This window comes from Drosophila persimilis, unplaced genomic scaffold (genome assembly GCF_003286085.1).
Source record: "Drosophila persimilis strain 14011-0111.01,24,50 unplaced genomic scaffold, DperRS2 tig00000686-arrow-arrow-pilon, whole genome shotgun sequence".
In the NCBI taxonomy this organism is placed as follows: Eukaryota; Metazoa; Arthropoda; class Insecta; order Diptera; family Drosophilidae; genus Drosophila; species Drosophila persimilis.
In genome coordinates, this window is record NW_020825336.1 from 943767 (window position 1) to 962216 (window position 18450).

An 18450-nucleotide genomic window follows, 5' to 3' on the forward strand; every position below is an offset into this window, starting at 1 on the left:
ATTGGAGAGGCGACACTTGAATTTCACAGATGCTTCGGACACACAGATACAATCTAATGACTGGCATAAAGCGCTTGTCAGCAGCGGAGGTGGCGGAATCGGAAGCGAAACAAATCAAAATTGCCACCAAATTATCGAGTAAAAAAAAACCCACATCACCCAACACGAAACTCAATCCCCAATCACTCATTAGACCAACACAAAGAGGCGTCTGTCTGGTGGTCGATTTAGTTGATAGAATGCTCGTGAGCCCCCCACCGTGTGGGGCACTTCGAACAAAGCACCGCATTGCCCGGCAAACACCTGAATTCTGGTGCCCGATACGACACCCGGTAGCCGCATAGCACGGGGCATATAAGGCACCTGTCTGTAACTTGCAACAGGAAGAGGAATACCCCTTATAAGCAATGTTTGATTGATACTTGAATGCAAATGGCATCTACCCGAATTGAAAGACTTCCTTAAGCAAAGAAGTCCATATAAGTGGAGCCAAATTTATTTGGATGGGTGTTGAGGATTATAAGAAGCAAGAACTTCCTACTTTCATATAATGAAAGATCTAAAATCGCCATTAGCTATCGATAAAAGTGAAAAGATGACTCTTAGCCTCCCACCCAGGGCTGGGTATCGAATAATCAAATCACTCCTATCACCACCCGCAAGTTCTATTCAATATTTGACTATTGTTTCTGGCTGTAAGCGCTAATGCGTTAAATGAGACACTTGATGTCCGCGATAGGTCTCGATAGCTAATTAGAGCGATTTGTGGTTTGGCATAAATTACGAAAGAAGCGTTTGCTTTGCCACAACTCTTGCCTTAAATTTACATAATATCTATCTATATGTATGCGTGTACAGGTGTGTGGAGCACCCACGCAGTCAGCCATAATGTCTCAGAGCCCGGTTCAAGCGTATGGAACACGATGATGAGGCTCATACATACGACGCCAAATTGGTCAAAACAAAACTAAACGCAACGAACAAACAAAGAGACAGAGACAGAGACAGAGAGAGAGACAGAGAGAGAGAGACACAGAGAGAGAGAGAGAGAGAGAGCGATCTACCGCTCTTTCAGAGTATGACAGAAATTCTAATGATCCGCATAACAACTGAAGTTTTGGCGCTCACTTGCTCGACGGCAGTCGAAAGCGTCGGTTCGGTTTTTCATTGCTGCTCCGCGATCGGGCAGATATTACCCCCCGCCCTCCCGTCCCCCCGTCCTCAAGCAGGGGTTAAGCTTGATCCAAAGGTTAATTTGGCGAGAGAGATCAGAGACGAAGATCAGGGATCAGGATCAGTCAGCTATGTCGTTTTTCCGCAACATACGCTCCTCGCTGTCGTCATCGTCACGGGCCAAGAGTTCCTCCTCCCGCGACACGACGCCAGTGCGCACCTCCGGCTCCCGTCCGGCCAGTGTGGTCAGCGTGGGCAGGGCCTCCTCCAGTCGTCGCGATTCGACGACCAGCTCCACACTGCAGCGCGGGGATACCTTCATACTGCCCGGATCCGACGAGGAGGCCAACACGCACTCGAACAGCTCCACCCTGGAGAAGAAGTCGAAGAAATCGAAGGTCTTCGGAAAGTTCAGCACCTTCACGAAGCGAAAAAAGACGCCCGCCAGCGCGCCCGCGGAGGAGGAGGTGGCCAGCTACGAGCATCATCCGAGCGACACGGCCACCAACACGTACTACAAGTGGCGCAGCGACGGCGGAGATCGGCTGCAGGACTACGACGCGCAGTCGGATCCGTTCAACTTCCTGTACGAACAGCACTCCAACCTGAGGAACCTGCAGTCTGGCTCAGCCGGGGAGTCGTCCGTGCATCGGCAGGCCAGCATCGGGTCCAACTCCAGCGGCAGCTTCGACTCCTCCACGTACCGCAAGAGCAAGACGCCCACGCATCTGCGCGAGCAGCTGGAGCAGCTGAAGACCCACTCCAACGACGATCTGCTCGAGGACCAGCAGCGGGAGGAGGACGAGCGGGAGAAGTACAAGACGGTGACGTTGAACAGCTTCAGGAAATCGTTCCGCGAGCGCCTGCTCCAGCAGCAGAAGGAGGCCCCGCACAATCCCGCCTGGTTCGTGGAGGTGCCGCCGCCGCCCACCCCAGATCCCCTCAAGACGAGCGGCAGCCGCTGGGAGTCCAAGGAGAACCGGCCGGACTTCCTTGTCTTCGAGAACGACAACTACCGGCCGCAGTCGCGCTCCCCGCTCCGGGATCGCCCCTCCCGCTCTGCCACCCGATCGCCAGTGAAACGCAACGAGACCTTCCGCGTGGTGCAGCCCTCCCTGCGGCACATGTCGCCATCGCCATCGCCATCGCCTGCTCCCTCCATAAGGATCGAGATCAAGAACTCCATTTCGCCCCATTCCCCGGGAAGGTTCGTGCCCGTGGGCGTGGCCAAGCCCATGCCCACAACGGAGTACTATGCGCAGAGGCTGTTGGCCAGCAATCCGAGCAGACTGGGACCTCCATCGACTGCGAGAACCGCCAGTCCCAGTGCCTCTCAGCGGTGGTACCGCCCGCAGAGCTCTCCCACACGAATGCAGCCCACGAGGATGAGTGTGGACCCCCAGCAGAGCTCTCGGCTGAGCGTGAATCAGCAGCAGTCCTCGCGGATGAGCGTGGGCCATCAGCAGGCCTCGCAGCAGAGGGGTGGCAGGACCCTGGTGCACATCGGCAGTGACCAGAGCAGGTCCCTGTCCGCCGCCAATCCAATGCCCGCTCGAGGCAGGGCCCCCACGAGGGTGCAGCTGTACGGCAGCAAGCCCCAGAGCCGACAGCAGCAGCAGCAGCAGCCATCGTCGACGTACTTTGGAGGCCACTACAATGCACCTGCCACCCCCACCCACACCAGCAGCAGCGCCAACAGTGCCCCACTGAAGCAGCGGGGATCCTCCAGCGGCCTGGGTGGGGCAACGGTCTACGGCGGGGGCGTTCCCACCGTTTATTTGGGGCGTCGCGAACAGCCAATGACACGTGCCGCCCCCGTGCCCACACGACGCAATCGATCGCCCATCAAAATGCCCTGGCGATAGAGGGAGACAGAGAGAGAGAGAGAGAGACGGAGAGAGAGGGAGAGCTCGCGAAGTTCTTTCCGTAGAAAGACACCCAAGAGTGAGACCCAAGAGGTCTTGCGTCATGAGCGGGCACTGGACTTCGATCGTTAATGATTTATTATGTATCCATCGAATACAGCCCCTCTCGTATATCGTATCTATCGGATGTGTGTTGTGAATTTCGCTACGTAAAATTATTTTTTAAGTAAAGATCAATAATACGTAAATAAATATACGAAAATTTGTCTACTCAATTGAATATTTTTGTTATGTGGCCCCAAGGTGGGGATATTTTTTGTTTTTGTTTTTGTTTTTTTGTGGAACCAGCGAACCCCGAAAATTACAAGTACAATATGTCCCGTAGTGTTGTTGGTATAATTGTCAGCAAAAGAAAGCTTTGTGTGTGCTCTAAAAAAAAGAAAAAAATGAATTTTAGTGCCTTGCCACAGATACATATGTACATGGTTATTGCCTGTCTGTCGGTCTGTCTTTCTGTATGACTAACTGTGCATGAAAATGAGCCGAACGTTACGTGACAGGGGCATTAAATATGGTCATCCCGAGTGAGGGGGATTTCTAGTTAGAAAGCAGCTGATGGGGTTCTGGCCGTATTTGGTTTTGAAAAATATATATACATATGTATATATAAAGTTGTGGCAAATGATGATGTCAACAGCTAAATACAATAGTTGTTGTCATTGGAGATGATGCACGAGAGTAAAAGGAGCCTTTCTATGCGCTTCTCAAAGAGTTGAGCCCTGGCGCCACCTGTCGTGGAACTTTGCAGAGACTTCTTGCTCTCTCTCTCTCTCTCTCTCTTTGTGTGTCCTAATTAGTAGATCACTTCACTTTCTAAACTGGCCCCAGCCACAACCAGGCCAAGACTGTCGCCTGTGTTCGGGGCGGCTCTTGAGAGACGTCTTTAGTCACTCCACTGCCAGCCGCTAAACTTGGTCGTTGCAACTGTGGCAGCCACTAAGTAGTCTCTCCATACTCTACGCACGATCTTGAACCACATTCAGCAGCCATTAGCTGGATCTTAAGTAGAGTGTGAAAAATACTTGCCAGTTTTCTGCAATGTGAGCTAATACGCTCCGCCGTAACCTTGCCCATACGGCTGGCTGGCTGGCTGGCTGGTTGGGGGGAGGGGCAGATCTTTGCGTGGGGGTCTAAAAAAACAGGTTAACTTTTGAATCATCATCGGGCATCGGGCTTAATCGTGATCATTAGGCAGTGTAGTGCCCCCTGCCCTGCCCTGCCCTGCCCTGCCGTGAAACTCCACTCTTGGGCCTGGCTCTCTGTGAATTTCACGTTAATTTGTGTCGGTACTTTGTGCCCGTTTGTGTGTAGTTTTTTGGGGGATTTCTGTTTTGCAATAAACAAACACTTACTGTTCTGTGTCGCGGATTGCTTTGGCTTTGGCTTTGCTTCGGCTTGGGCTCTGGGTACACACTCGCACAAATGTTTATACAAGTTCCAGTCTGGTCTGGGGTTGATGTTGATGTTGATATACACAACGCATAGATAGATTCATTTCCAAGTAAACCAAAGACCGGTTTTCTGCGTTTGACAACGACGACGACCTACGGATTTCTATACCCTGTACGTGGTGGGGTATATATTTGTTGGAAACTATTTCAAAGCACATCCAGTGTGCATTTACATCCATAATTGTGTGCATGCTTCAAAATAGTTCAAACTATCATGAGAACCCACTAAAATTAAGAATATTTCTAGATATATTTCTAATACTTCAATTATCATAGACAATCCATCTCAATATCCCTATAAAAATCCCATTCTGGCATCGTATTTGTGTTTCAGTCGGATTGGATTCGTGATGCCATTTCTAAGCGAATATTATTCGAGTTATTCCACATTAATCAATGAAATATAATTCAAGAAAAGTGTCTATATAAAGTCATTCCTTTTCTGAATGTGAAAAGCCTATCCTTTGTCAAAGGATGATAGTAATTCCTTAAGAGATTCTTTCGAGATTGGATAAAGGAAATACCATCTGTAAATCGTCTTTTATCCCCTAAACACTTTAAAGGGTATTTGTCATTTGTTCCGCTGGATTTTCGAGTGCAGACAGTCGGGTGGCACATAGCGTCATAGCCTAGGAAAGTGTACGAGCTGTTGCCAAAGCGAACTTTGGCTCCAATTTATTTGGAGACTCTGATATTTTGCTAAAAAGCATTCTGTTTGGCTGTGCCAGAATTTGTAGCAGTGGGTGAACCCGTCGTATGAGTGGGCAGAAGGTGCTACACTTACAAGATATAAAGATACCAGATACAATACAAGAGCCCAGTGCCACAAAAGGCAATTGCAGCATAATGTTGCTGCTGCCGCTGCTGCTGTTGCTGGCTCATGTTTATTTATTCAGAGATTATTCAAAGATTATTCAGATTAAAAACGAAATTGGTTTACAGTCGATAAAAAGGCAACAGCAGTGACATCATGGGACTTTGTTTCGAGAGTTCGAAGGAGGAGAGAGAGACTGCGAGAGACTTCAAGATGAGAATCTCCCCTTTCTCCTGTCCGCCCCACACAAAGATCGAGTTGGACCCATTATAGATTTATTGACACTCTCATTTGTTTAATTGGGGGGACATTAATCTCCGCACTCGGGACGGGGGGGGCCGAGGGGGACCCGCCTAAGTGGAAATCAAACATTTGCCCAACTGCGGGGCCAAAGCTTGCAACTTAATGCCAACAATATCCTGGCCATGTCTGCTGTCCCCCATGGCACTGGAGGAGGGGGGAGGGGAGGACCATTATCTCTATGCCATTTTGGCCGCCTATGAACTGGGTCAGCATCGATTTTTGGAGCAGCGACGTGTCACAATTATCGTTCCCCCCCAAACACACAAAAAAAAGGTCAAAGAAATGCAGTAAAAGGGTCGCACAGGATATCCTGAATATTAATGCCTCAACTGAAAACCGCCGGCTCTCGTTTTTGGCAACAGGAAAACAGTTTCTACTGCAGTCTTCCTGGCCACAAACAGAAAGACAAAGAGAAATGGAAGCATGCCAAGTGCAATCTCGCTGTGTGTGTTTGTTTGTTCTTCTGGTTTGTTTGTTGGGGTGTATTTTTGGAACAAGTGCAACATCCACAGAAGCAGCAGCAGCGGCAGCTACTGCAAGTGCAACTGCAACATCTAGAGCAGCCAGAAAGCTTAACTTTTGGCATGTCGAAGCGTTTGCCGCTTGTTTGGCTCGCCAAATGCAATTTGCATCCCCCCACAACAGGGCTCCCCCGAAACACTTTAGATATATATGTATATGTATCTTTATCCATAGTTTTATTTGCGAAATTGTTTGGCGCAGTGGCCCGCAAATGAGCAGAGGGCACAATCGTAAATCTCTTGTCTTGTTTTCGGTTTTGCGAGCAAATTTAAAGCGTGGACTTGGAGGGAGTTCAGCAGGAAGTAGGGAATACTTCTCTGGAGAGACTCTCAAGCCATACCCATCTCATGCAACCCCGATTTCTTTCCTGTTGTTTCGCTTTAATAACTATGTCCATTTTTACCTTTCAGGGTGCCATTATCCGCGAGGTTGAGGATGGAGTGCGCTGTGAACAATGCAAATCAAATTGTCCTGGCTTTGCAGCACACGATTGGAGGTAAGCAATTTTCAGGAATTTAAATTAAATATACATAAATAAACTTAGAAACTAAACAATAATAATTTATCCAATTTGTTTCATTTAAAATTCATTCAAAACTTTCAAATATATACATATACAGCAAATACCACTTGAGCAGCACAATATTCCACGACCGCACTGTAAAGCTTTCTTGCAAAAGCTTTTTTGCCGTATAGTTCACACAGCGGCTGCCAGATGGCGCCACATAAATGAAAAGAAACGACTGTTGGATATTCCGTTTGAAATGTAGTTTAATGCTGAAACAAGAGAGATTTAAGAGCTAAGACGTTCGAAAAGAAAGTGGAATCGTCTTCTATAAATCCCCCCCCTTTCGTTTGAAGCGCCCAAGCCAACATTAATTGCCCCAAATCTGTAGAAAGATTAAGATTTTGTATTTCATACCCAAATACTGTGAATAGTGTGTGGGATCAGAATTTCGTTTTCGCTGCGATCGATGGATAAATGTTGAGTCAGCAATGCCAAAAACAGATTGAACCTCTTTTCAAGCAGCAAGGGGGGGGGGGGGAGGGGGGAAGCAGCAGTGGCCACAACAATTTTGTGGCCCATAAAAGCGGTAGAGAAATGACCAAAATGATGGGGCACGAGGCACTATCATCTACAATGGATCTGGAGGGCGATCTGCTGTCCCCCAGGGTCATATCGATGATGACAACGTTGCAACGTTTGCTGCACACAGAAAATTGTAATGGAAATTTTTCTGGCCGCATCCCCAATTTATTGCCCGGCCGTCATTAATTATCTTCATTATTTATTCATTGTTATGCTTGCACTTGAACTGCGTTGCGTTTCGTTGCTTTTCATTTTAGTAGCTAGAATTATGCAATTTTCCAAACGATTATGTGCTGCATTCTACCCCATATATCCCCCATTCAAATGGGGGGCAGTTGCAATTCGGGAAATTGGCCAAACACTTAGCGATTGTGGCCACAAAAACCATTTCAAATTACGCCATTAATCTGTGAACTGAATCGAATGTCCGACTGTCTGTTGTCTGTCTGTCGGCTGTCCGTTTGTCCATACGGCTGTCAGTCCGCCTGTCCGCTTCTACGTCCGTCTGTCTTCTCCTTTGTCTAACTGTGGTTTTTTTTTTGTGTGTGTTTTCTGTCTGATGCTGGCCGCATGCCAATTTCATTTGATGATTTACGGGGCGTATGCGTATTCTGATTCTGTGCTGCGCTGTTAAAAAAAGGGTATTACAGAACTATTGAAAAGATTCGAGGTAAAAGTATCAAAAGTATCAGAAAAGAAAAGAACAAATAATCGAGACTCGAAACCGAAGATTAAAGACTATCGGCATCGATATTGTTAGATAAAATATATATTTATCTACCTATCTATATATTAGATTTATATTTAACTTCTATAGGGTACTTTTATCTTCGTTCTGCCCAGAATTAGTTTTTTACACTTGTTTTTTTTTGTGGATTTTTTTTCCTCTATTTAATTTGTAATGTGTGTAGTTCGTGTTTTTGCATTTCTACGTGTCATTCGCTATAAATTACTAAAAGTTCTAGTTTTTTCTAGTGGGTCTTTTTCGTTTTTTTTTGTTCTGTATTTTTATGTGCGACTTTTATGGCCAAATGTGTTGGGTTGTAAATTAAATTATTTTTTATTTCTTAATCCCAGAAACGCATAAATACTTCTCTAGTGACCCAAAGATATTAAGAAATATTTAAGAAATTGTGGTCATAGTTTTGTGGGCACAAATATTTCATTCAGGTGATGAAAACATAGATCAAAAGCCATCAGTAGAGGAATATTTATTATATAGAGTGCGACACTGAAAGAAATGGTTGAGAAATGATGAAAGAAAATTTAAAGAGTATTTGGAACAATCGATCTTTTTTGATTGATCTTTTTGCGATTGCTATTGTTTTGATTGGGGAATTGAAGGTAATGAAAGCTAGTGCCTTATCGTTTGCCCCTTTATGGAAACAAGCACAGATAGGGCTTCCATCCAACCACCCAATACCCTCCCCCGTGGCGGTTTCATCGGAGGTGCATCATCAATTGGGGATCAATTAAACTGAATGACCTTGACTTGTTTTTCTATATTTAACCAAAGGAATCATTTGATTTCTTAGATCTCTCCAGATTGGGATTCGAATTGAGTTGATGAAACGATTGCAGTGGAAGATTGCGATTGCGATTACGATGGCTTCAGTGGGAAATGTTGCAACATCAACGTGGTTCAAGTGTTGGGTTCAACTCAAGTTCAAAGCGTGCGCTCTCTCTCTCACACTCTTTCTCTGAGTCTCTTTCCCTCTCCCTCTGTCTCATGTTGTTTAGGGCTTGAGCAATGAACGTTACCGAGGCTGACATTGACTGACTGACGAAATGACTGACTGCATGAGTGACTGACAGTGTGCCCTGAGCCGGCTCGTGTTTGGTCATGTCTGATGTCTGCTTCTACAAGTGTTCATGTTCGTGTGTGTCTGTGTGTGTGTGTGCGCGTTCATTGACGATCTCTCTAACAGCCGCGTGCTTCGCGCGATTTATTTGTGGTTGTTGCGGCTGTTGTTGTTTTTTGCGTTTCGAGACGCGCTCAAAATTGCATTGTTTAACTGTTAAAACAGTTGTTACTCAGTTGTCCACGCGATCGGAGCGAAGCGAATGAATATTCCAGCCTTAAAATACATTTTAAACCGAAAGCAAACACGGTGAAACATCAGCAAAGCGTACAAGAAGAAGAAGAAGAATCAGAGGAAAGGAGAGCACGCAATGTGTAAGCAGTACACCTTATCGCGTACACTCACTCTCCAACTTAACTCTCTCTCCGGCCCGACTCTCTTTGTGTTTACCTAAACGTCAATCGCTTATCAGTATCGACATCTTCGTGTCTGTTCGTAAACGCAATACAGTGAGTGATCAAATATTAGGTCAGCTGGCAGTCGAAGCGAAAATAAAACGCATAAACAGTGAAGGAGCGCGATATTGTTGATACGCCAGCGTCCTGCTGCCGCGACAGGCCTAGCTTCGAACTACAGTGTGGTGCAAAATAATAGACCAGCTCGCATACCGCTTCATACATTGTATGTATATGTATTCGTGTCACGCACTGCTGAAAGACACCTGAGTGGCTGTCAAACTGCTGACTGTTTGCCCCCCCCACCGCCACCGCCATCCCATTGTTGCGTGTTCAGCGCTTCTCTTTCGTCTTTGCGCTGCAAGAAGTTTGCTCATCCAACATGCTGTTGAAGGTGCAGTCATGTGACGTCTTCCAAGTGCAGCCCGTGCTGGTAAAGAAACAACCAAAGTTTCCCACCCGCGAGCGCCACATGGCCATACGGCGAAAAAAGTCCACGGCCATGGTCACGTCCACGGCGAAACCAGCAACAACAACAACAACAACAGCAGCAGCAGCAGGCGGAGAACAACGGTAAGCATGGGAGCCAGAGAGGGGTCATCTATAGGTATTTATGAGTTATTGAGGTGGTAATTATCGGTGCTAATGGATTGCCCCGCGGCGTCTGCTCGCAAAGTATTTTAATTGGGCATCAATCTTTCCACACTCTTTTTCGTACAAGAGAGAGTGCGAGAGGGAGAGAGCGGCAGCGGCAGCGGCAGAACTTTTGAATAAATTCTACTTTGATTTTAGCATTTCTATCGTCGCTTCTCTTCAGCTCTCTCTTGCTATTCCTTGTCTTCTTTTGCTGCTGTTTTGCATAATTTCACACTTGAAGATATCACATTTTTATGATTGGCTCCCCCCCAAACGGATCCAAAACCCCTCAAAAAATGATGGGATCGTTTTGGAACAAATCGAACTTAGAAGTATCCCTATGTAGGTCCTATAGATGGTGTATTTACGTGTAAATAATCATAAATCTCTATACTTCAAATACAATTCCTGATGAGTAACCTTGAAATTGAAATTCCTTCGCTCAAAACCAAGAAATAATGCTTTTCTGCCCACAAATTATCGAATAATGTTGAACATTTACAGGCCAAAGAACTAATGGGTTATACAACATATACCAGATCTTCCCAACACATAAATACCCCACATGACTAGGGAAACAGATTTTTGACAACAGAAAAATCCACAAAATTCTTCCCCTCCTCGAACCGAACCGAACCGAACCGAACCCAAGATAGTGACGAATGATCATTGTACTTTTGGGCCATAACAAACACAAACGGATCGCTGGGAACGGGCCAGAACAGATGCAAATTATTTTGTGTGTTTACTTAATGTGACGCCCCACGTTAACGTGAATTTCCACGAATCACAGAGCAAAAGTCAAAGCAAAGACAGATACTATACGGTAAACAATATAAATAAATAGATTTTCCATTAAAAAAGTAAAACAACATTTGTAGCTACCTTTTAGAGGGAGAGCAACCCGCTAGATACAGTGTCGGACATGCGATGTGGAAAGAGATGGCCTTAAACATCAGACGGAGAAACAGAAACAGAGCCACAGCCACAGCCAGAGGCACAGACACTTGCACCTGCGACCAGGCGACAAGCGAACGACAACCGACAAGCGCCAAATGTATCCAAGCAGATAAAGATACAGAGATACAGCTACAGATACAGAGAGATACAAGCTACAATATCTGTAATGTAATGCAATGTAATGTTATTTTTCCTTTTTCCTTTGGGCTGTTTTCTGCCTGCCTGCCTGCCTGCCTGCCTGTTCGTGTAATTAAAAGCAACACACGAGTGGCCCCCCACACCGTCGAATGGGTGGTGGATGGTGGGTTGTTAAACAAATAAACAGATTCCCTGTTGCCCCACAGGTGTGTTTACACCCTCCCGGCGGAGAGCTACTCTCCCTCTTCCCCTCTTCCCCTCTCCCTTTTTCTCTATGTGTAGGGGTATATATAGTCGATGTTATAGCTGATATACGGGCTTGATTATGACCAAATGCATCTGCAAGTGCAGTTAATATTTCCATTATGGATAGATTTTCGTGGCAGCAAGATTGTAATTCAAAGAAGAAACTCTTGCAATCATTGGAATCCCTAGGAACTCTATGATATATCTAACTAGAATCCCTCCGACTGTGGTTTTGTCCTTTTATAGGACTTTTATGAATTCGTAGAGGAATAGGGGAACTTTTATGGCTCGAAATTCGATTGATTACTCACTGGTTAAGGAGACCTCTGCCAGAAGATCACGTGCTGCAGTGGAACGATATTTCCGTAGATGAAGATACACTATCGGCAGATACATTTATTTGCCTTGCAAGTACAAAATACATATCCAACTTGTTCCGGCACTTGGTTGGCTCCCGTATCCATTAATCAACTGCCTCGCCAAAGTCACGTTTTGCATTTCGTAATCGTATACGTATACCCCGTGTGTGCGTGTGTGCGTGTGTGTGTGTGTGTGTACGGAGACATTTTAATGTGGCTGCTTATCAAACTGAAAGACAGTGCGGCGACATGGCCACACCACAGACCACAGAACTGCACGACTACTACCTGGATGAGGTAGTGGAGGAGCAGCTGGAGGAGCCTCTAATTAAGTGGATTCCAGCACCTACGTGGAATGGTCATCAATCTTCCACCAGATAGAGATACAAACAAACACAAATATACAATCAGACGAGTGTGTGTGTGTGTGTGTGTGTGTGTGTGTGTGTGTGTGTAGATACAGATGCGCCCACTCTGGGGATCGCACATTAGTTGCCTTTGATTTTATTGTACAATTTCAGCTAATTAATCATTAATGTTTACGATTAAGCGAAAAGCAAAGCAAGCAAAGAAATCTTCATAAATTACATTAGCCATCAGCCAACCAGCCTCTCCTTTCGCCCTCCCCCAGCAATGAATCTCCCTGTGGCAGGGGCAGGCAGGGGGGGGTCAAACGGTTGGGCTATGACTGGGCCATGAGTCTGTTGACTCTTTTCGTGCTCGTGGGCCATGAATGAAAACACTTGGCCACACCAATCAAACACCGCCCGTACCCAGCCTCTGCCTCTGGCTTACCGCCCACTCAATGCCCGTCCGTCCGCCCGTCCGCTCTCTCTCTCTCTGTATATTTTTAGTGCAAATACACAAATTTGGCCAAGTGCTGCCTAACTGAATAGAAACTAAACGGATTGGAACGGAATAGAACGGAAGGAGCTGAGAGACTGCGAGGTGCAGATCCATCCAATGGCATCATAATATTATTAAAACAGTAGCGTGCTGCTGTGTAATTATGGTAGGAGGGGCATAGCCAGATTGTTTATAGAAGCATATATATATATTGGATTTTTGAAATGTTTTTTTGGGGTTCCTCCAAAAGTAAGCTTTCTAGACCAATATTTTGCAGGATATTCACCAATCCCAAAAATTCTTTTGATCCCCCTCCCGATTCCTTTTGACCATGTCTCTGACCTTTTTACGGCCCATTTGCGTCGTCTTTATGGATTTTGTCCAGCTTACCATGTCTACCCACTGCCCCTCCACCTCCCCCTCCCCCCCTCCCCCACCCTGCTGACAACAGTTGGCCTTTTAGCTAGTTGCGTTTTGCGCTTATAAATAATTGCAATTTGGAATTTGTTTCATGTCTGCTGCTCGCGCGACTCTTTGGGGCTGTCTGTGGCGCAATCAAAGTCAAGAAGTGTGGCAAAATGGTCGCCAGACGTTTTTGATAAATGGCTGGAGCAGTTGGTCCCCCAGGGGGGCTGGGGGTGGGGGTGCGGGGGTGTGACCTTGACCGTCTTTTCAAAGTAAAGGAAATATTTCATATGCTCGGCGCTGGGCTTACAGTTTGAGTAATATGCAAAGGGATGCGATGGTCATTAATCTAACGGAAGTAGTGCTCTCTCTTTGGCTGCTCTCTTCGCTTCGCCCTGCACTCCGCTCTTACGCTCTGGATTTCAAAGCTTGTTCCCACAAGAGAGACGATCCTTCAGCACGCTACACCTTGGCTTCACTGATCCCCTCTTTGCTGCCGCTCTTTGCTCATCACCCCCTCCCACGGCCACTGCCACCGCCAGCCGCTTCGGCAGCCAAGCGCACTACCTGTTGACTCATTAGCCATGTCCGACTCCGCCGTCGCAGCTGCACTCACTCTCTCTCACGCGTCGTGTGCCGCGTTAATGAAGAGCGTCATAAAGAACTCCTCGCGGTGCAATGCATTGCTAATAAGCGGTTCTTGTGGGTACGCTTCGGGCCCCCTCCAACCCCCGCGACCCCCCCAAGCAACCACCAACATACGACCACTGTGGATGCAGTGACGCTGACAGAGCAACTGCCGTGTCATTATCGCTCACCTTTTGCTCTCCCCAAAACACCACCTCTCGCACCCACACGACAGATTGGCTGCTGACGCGCTTTCTTTCCGCCGAGGGTCGGGGGACGAGAGAGCGAGCTTCGTGTTTGCTATACCCGATGCTCAGGGAGAGAGAGAGGGGTATATTAGTTTTGTGGTGGATGTGGCGATCAGAAGGAAGCGCCTAGATATTACACTGTTAAAAGTGTCTACGAATTTCGTTTTGCCCTCTTCCTCTTCTACCAAATCAGAAGCTCACATATGTATGTATGTATGCACTGAGTGCCGGGCAACAATGTAGAACCGCAGCTCTTGCCGCCCTTGGCGCGGCTCACGACGTTCGCGCTCGTTTTATGCTACGCTTCGGCAAATCGAGACAACGAACCCGAATCCGAATCCGACCTCCGAGACCCACCGAAACAGAAGCAGAAGCAGAGACGCCGACGCAGCAGTATTCACAGTTAGAATTCACTTGTACAACGGTGCGGTTGTGGTTGTTGTTGCCCAGCGCGTTTTCCGCGCGTTTCGGCCGCGTTTTTCCTCCGTTTTTCGTACATTTAATTCATTATTTGTTCTGTTTTGTTCGTGTGTGTGTTTGTAAATTGTGGAATAAATTGTAAATAAATTTAATTAAATTTAATTGCATATTTTTTTTTGTTTTTTTTTTGTATTGCTGTGGCTCGTAATCTGGCCATTGACTCTCGCTCCTGACGTCTGTTGCGCGCGTATTTTGCTCAATTTTCCAAGTGTTTAACATTTATTTGTTTTATAAACAAAAATCAAGCAAATGCCAGGAGATTGTTTATGCTCCCGCATTGCGGTTTCATATCATATTATTTACTCGGAAAATGTCAATTTTTGGGCAAAGTTTCTGTGGATCAAAGATCTGGATAAGAGAATATCTTGAAAGAGATTTCATGGTCTTTTGGGGTATCCTCTTTCTTCTGGTTTTTGAACTGGGATTGTCCTACATTTAAAAAAAAAAATTAGTGATATTTCTCATGTTTTTCTTTGGGAATACCTTATTTTGGATAGCGGATAAAAACCTAGTTACAAATTGAACGATTTTCAGAGTTTTCCTTCTAGAAGTTCTCCTTTTCTCCCAATAAATATTGGATAAAGAACAGAAAGCCAATGAAAGACGAAATTTTTGCAATATTTTCTTCCAAAAGTGTAAAAAAAATTACAGTAAAATTCCATATTTCCTCCTTCTTCTGGTTACATTTTGATTCTCCGGTTTTCCCTGCCCTTCAGGGGGGAAAAACGTGAAATGAGTCAGTGGGATTTAATTAGACGACACCCCCCCCTCCCCCCTTCCATTTGTGCCATCCTTTGCTATCCCCCCACACATTGACATCCATCCATTTATTTCTTTGTCGCTTCACGGCCCATCGCACTGTTCTTTTCTCCTCCCTTCCCTTCTCTTCCCCTCTCTTTTTAATTTTTTTTCCTCCCTATTTTGTAACACATTGTGACCAGATTTCGCGGAATTGTAGCCCCCCTTCCGGCAGAAAGTCATTTGCGGAATATTCGCCCATAGAGATGAGCGATCCCCAATCCAATCCGATCCGAACCGAGTATTCGTGGGTTCTATTACAATCGTGGGAAGATGTGATCTACAATTCTGTGGAATATTCTCTTTGATGATGAGGTTTTTGTGGGTCAGGCCTGTCACTCGTTATGAAGCAAGTGGGGGACTGTTTACTCTTGATAGATGGATGGATGGACGCGTGAGAGACAACAATAATAGAGTGAGGATCACTCCGACAAACCTCACACTCGTAATACCTACTTACAAAGTATGTTATGAACACTTAACTCTAATCAAAACAGTTTTGCGCCTGCACACATTTCAAGTAAATAAAATATCAAGGTAATGAGGTGTTTGCTCTACGATGGAACCCGCAGATGGAACGATAGAAAAAGAAAATGAGGTTATCAATACGTTGTTACTGTTCTGGTATCGCAGTGTTATCTTTTGCGGCGCTAAAGTCTTGAAAACCCTTGAGAAAAACCTCCTGGAAATGCAAACAATCTGTGGGTTCTTTTAGATAAACACCAAAGTAGCTATAGATCTGCGATTACACAGATCTTTGATGGACTTTCTCTCTCAGGTTCGCTCTGGGAAGCCATCTATCTATCCCCTCTAGAAACTTGAATCTTTAAGATCAGAGAACAGAGGCACTCTGTAATAGAGAGCTGTTCTTCTCACAAATAAGTGAGGTTATCTTTTGAGGGAAGTTTTCACTCTGCAAAGTTCGACTTTGATAAGTTCTGGGTCTTGTAGGTCTTTCCTATAAAGGTCTTTACTTGCAAAATTTGGAATAAGTAAAGTTTCAAGCCTTTTAGTTTGTTCTACCAAAGGTTTTTGCTTATTTCCACAATCGACTTATGTTTGGATCGTTCCTCTCAGCAAAGCTGTGATTTACCCGTGAATCGGTGGCGCATCTCTAGAGGGGGAGGCAGGGGAAGGTGGGTAGAACCCCTACTTAGGGGCAAGGTTGTAATAATTCACTATGCAATTTGTAGCTAAAGAATATTCTATCTGGCTGTGTCGTAAATATCCAGGAGGAGGTGGGGGTTGGGGGGTGGGGGGTGGTGGCACCACGCAGCGGCAGTGACATATCTTCCGTATGTTAATTATCGCCAGGTGGGAGAATGAGGGGCAAAAGGGTAGCCAGAGGAAGCGCCGGAGGGCGGTCACTGCGGTGATTCAATTAGCGGCTCTTCCCATATTTCCACTCTATGTCCACATATATGCGAGTGCTCGTATTACGAATCGTACGACTATAAATGTAGGCCAATCTCTGCCAGCAGTAGAAGCACAGTAGAAGTGCATTGTTCTGTCGCTCTGTCGCTCTGTTACTATGTTTTTCTTTTTCTCTGCCCCTCTTCTATATAATCGCATTAAAAGTCATTTAATCGAAAGCGAAAAAGGGCACACACCACATCGCACACCACACCACACACCGTGCCACACACAATACACTTTGTGGCTCTCCCTGTCTGTTGCACCGCTTTCGATGGGGCGGGAGATGCCCCATAATTGAGATTTGTTGCACTTGCTTCTCGACGCTGACTTTTATTTTTATTGTTTATGGGGTTTACGGCAACAGCGACGGCGACAGCAACAGCGGCAACATGTAAGTGCAATTATGGTGGAAAATTGGATTTCCTTGCCACTGGGAAAGCTCTCTCGACCCGCCTCTGTATGGCTTGCAACATCCGAGATTCGTCCCGTATTTGGTTTCAGAGGGTTTCGGTTTTCGGTTTTCAGTTTTCGATTTTCGGGCTTTTTTGGATGGCAAACAAATTGTTGGTCAAACAATGCTGATTGCTCCTCGCTCTCTCTCTCTCTCTCTCTCTTTTTGGGTGCTTAACCTTTTGCCAGATCAACAGGAGGGCCAGAGGGGGGCAGGGTGGGGTAGGTAGGAGTTGCCCCTTAAAACTTTTCCAATTGCTGCTGTCGCCCCGATTTTGTTCAAAGTGACTTTTGGGGTCTTATCAATTGTAATTGTTGGGTTGGGTTACCTATGGTGCCCCTCGTCTTTCTCTATCCCCCCTCCCCCTCCTGTTGTATCTCCAATCCATGGAAAACGCTCCGGGGCCCAACAAGAAAAGTTGTCGTCGAGCTTTGTCTAGCTCTGACAGAGAGAGAGAGAGAGACAGAGAGAGAGACAGAGAGTGTGTGTGTGTATGAAAACAGTGCCTTGCAAAAGTATAAGCCACATAATTACAGTATTAACAAAGTTTTAACAAGCATACAAGTCGAATTGGATATCTGCCAACAAACAGAGATGTGCTCTACCAGAAAGATACAAAAATACCTGAAAAATATTTCCTTACTCTCTCTTTCTAATATTTAAACGATAGATATCGAATTGTGAATACCACAGAAGTGAAGCAATATTTTGTAGATAGGATAGACCTCCAAGAGGTTGAGGAACCTACAATTATACCTCTTCATCCCAGGGTTTAGGAGTTCTTTGAGAGCGAAAACCCTCGCCCAATTAAATATGCCCTCAGGACTCTGGGACCTCCTCTGGGGACCACTTTGTGGCCTTCTCTGATTGCTTCATTGAATCTCAAAGCTGTGTAGATGCGTCCCTATGCACATGAAACGGACTGTGTGGCGGGTAAAATTTACTTTTGGCTTTTAATTACATTTTATCTGGCGAAACTTTCAGAGCCCCCACCGAAACTTGTTTTATTTGCTTTCATACGCAATTCTATGTTGATTGTGCCTCATGCCACATGCCACCCGCCCCCATGCCCCCAACCCAGCGATATCAGTTATTATTATATTACGAATATGATTCTTTTTTTGGTTTTGTTTTCGATTTCAATTAAATAAAAATCTACAACAGATGGTCTGTGTCCCTCTCTCTCTTTCTCTCTCTCTCTCTGTCTCTTTCTCTCTCTGATTATGGCTGAAACTCTCTCTGGTTGTCGCTTGTCGCTTGTGTCTCTAATCTGAAATGGAACACGTTTTAATGGCATTTTAATTG

General features: G+C 45.7%; 2 protein-coding genes across 3 annotated transcripts in view; both read left to right on the top strand.

Annotated features, from left to right (window-relative positions):
* Nucleotides 1-18450, top strand: part of LOC6600529 (four and a half LIM domains protein 2) — a 58018-nt gene that overhangs the window by 9202 nt on the left and 30366 nt on the right. The window contains exon 2 of one of the 2 annotated variants that reach the window (XM_026991694.1): nucleotides 6599-6684. In XM_026991694.1, coding sequence (XP_026847495.1) covers nucleotides 6599-6684 — 86 coding nt within the window. Of the gene's footprint in view, nucleotides 1-6598; nucleotides 6685-9604; nucleotides 10109-18450 lie in introns of those variants that run through there. The other variant, XM_026991693.1, reaches the window with a different exon arrangement.
* LOC6600559 (peptidyl-prolyl cis-trans isomerase CYP95) lies at nucleotides 1127-3313 on the top strand. The gene has a single exon (XM_026991697.1). It carries the CDS (start codon nucleotides 1305-1307, stop codon nucleotides 3036-3038), a length of 1734 nt encoding a protein of 577 aa, XP_026847498.1. The 5' UTR covers nucleotides 1127-1304; the 3' UTR covers nucleotides 3039-3313.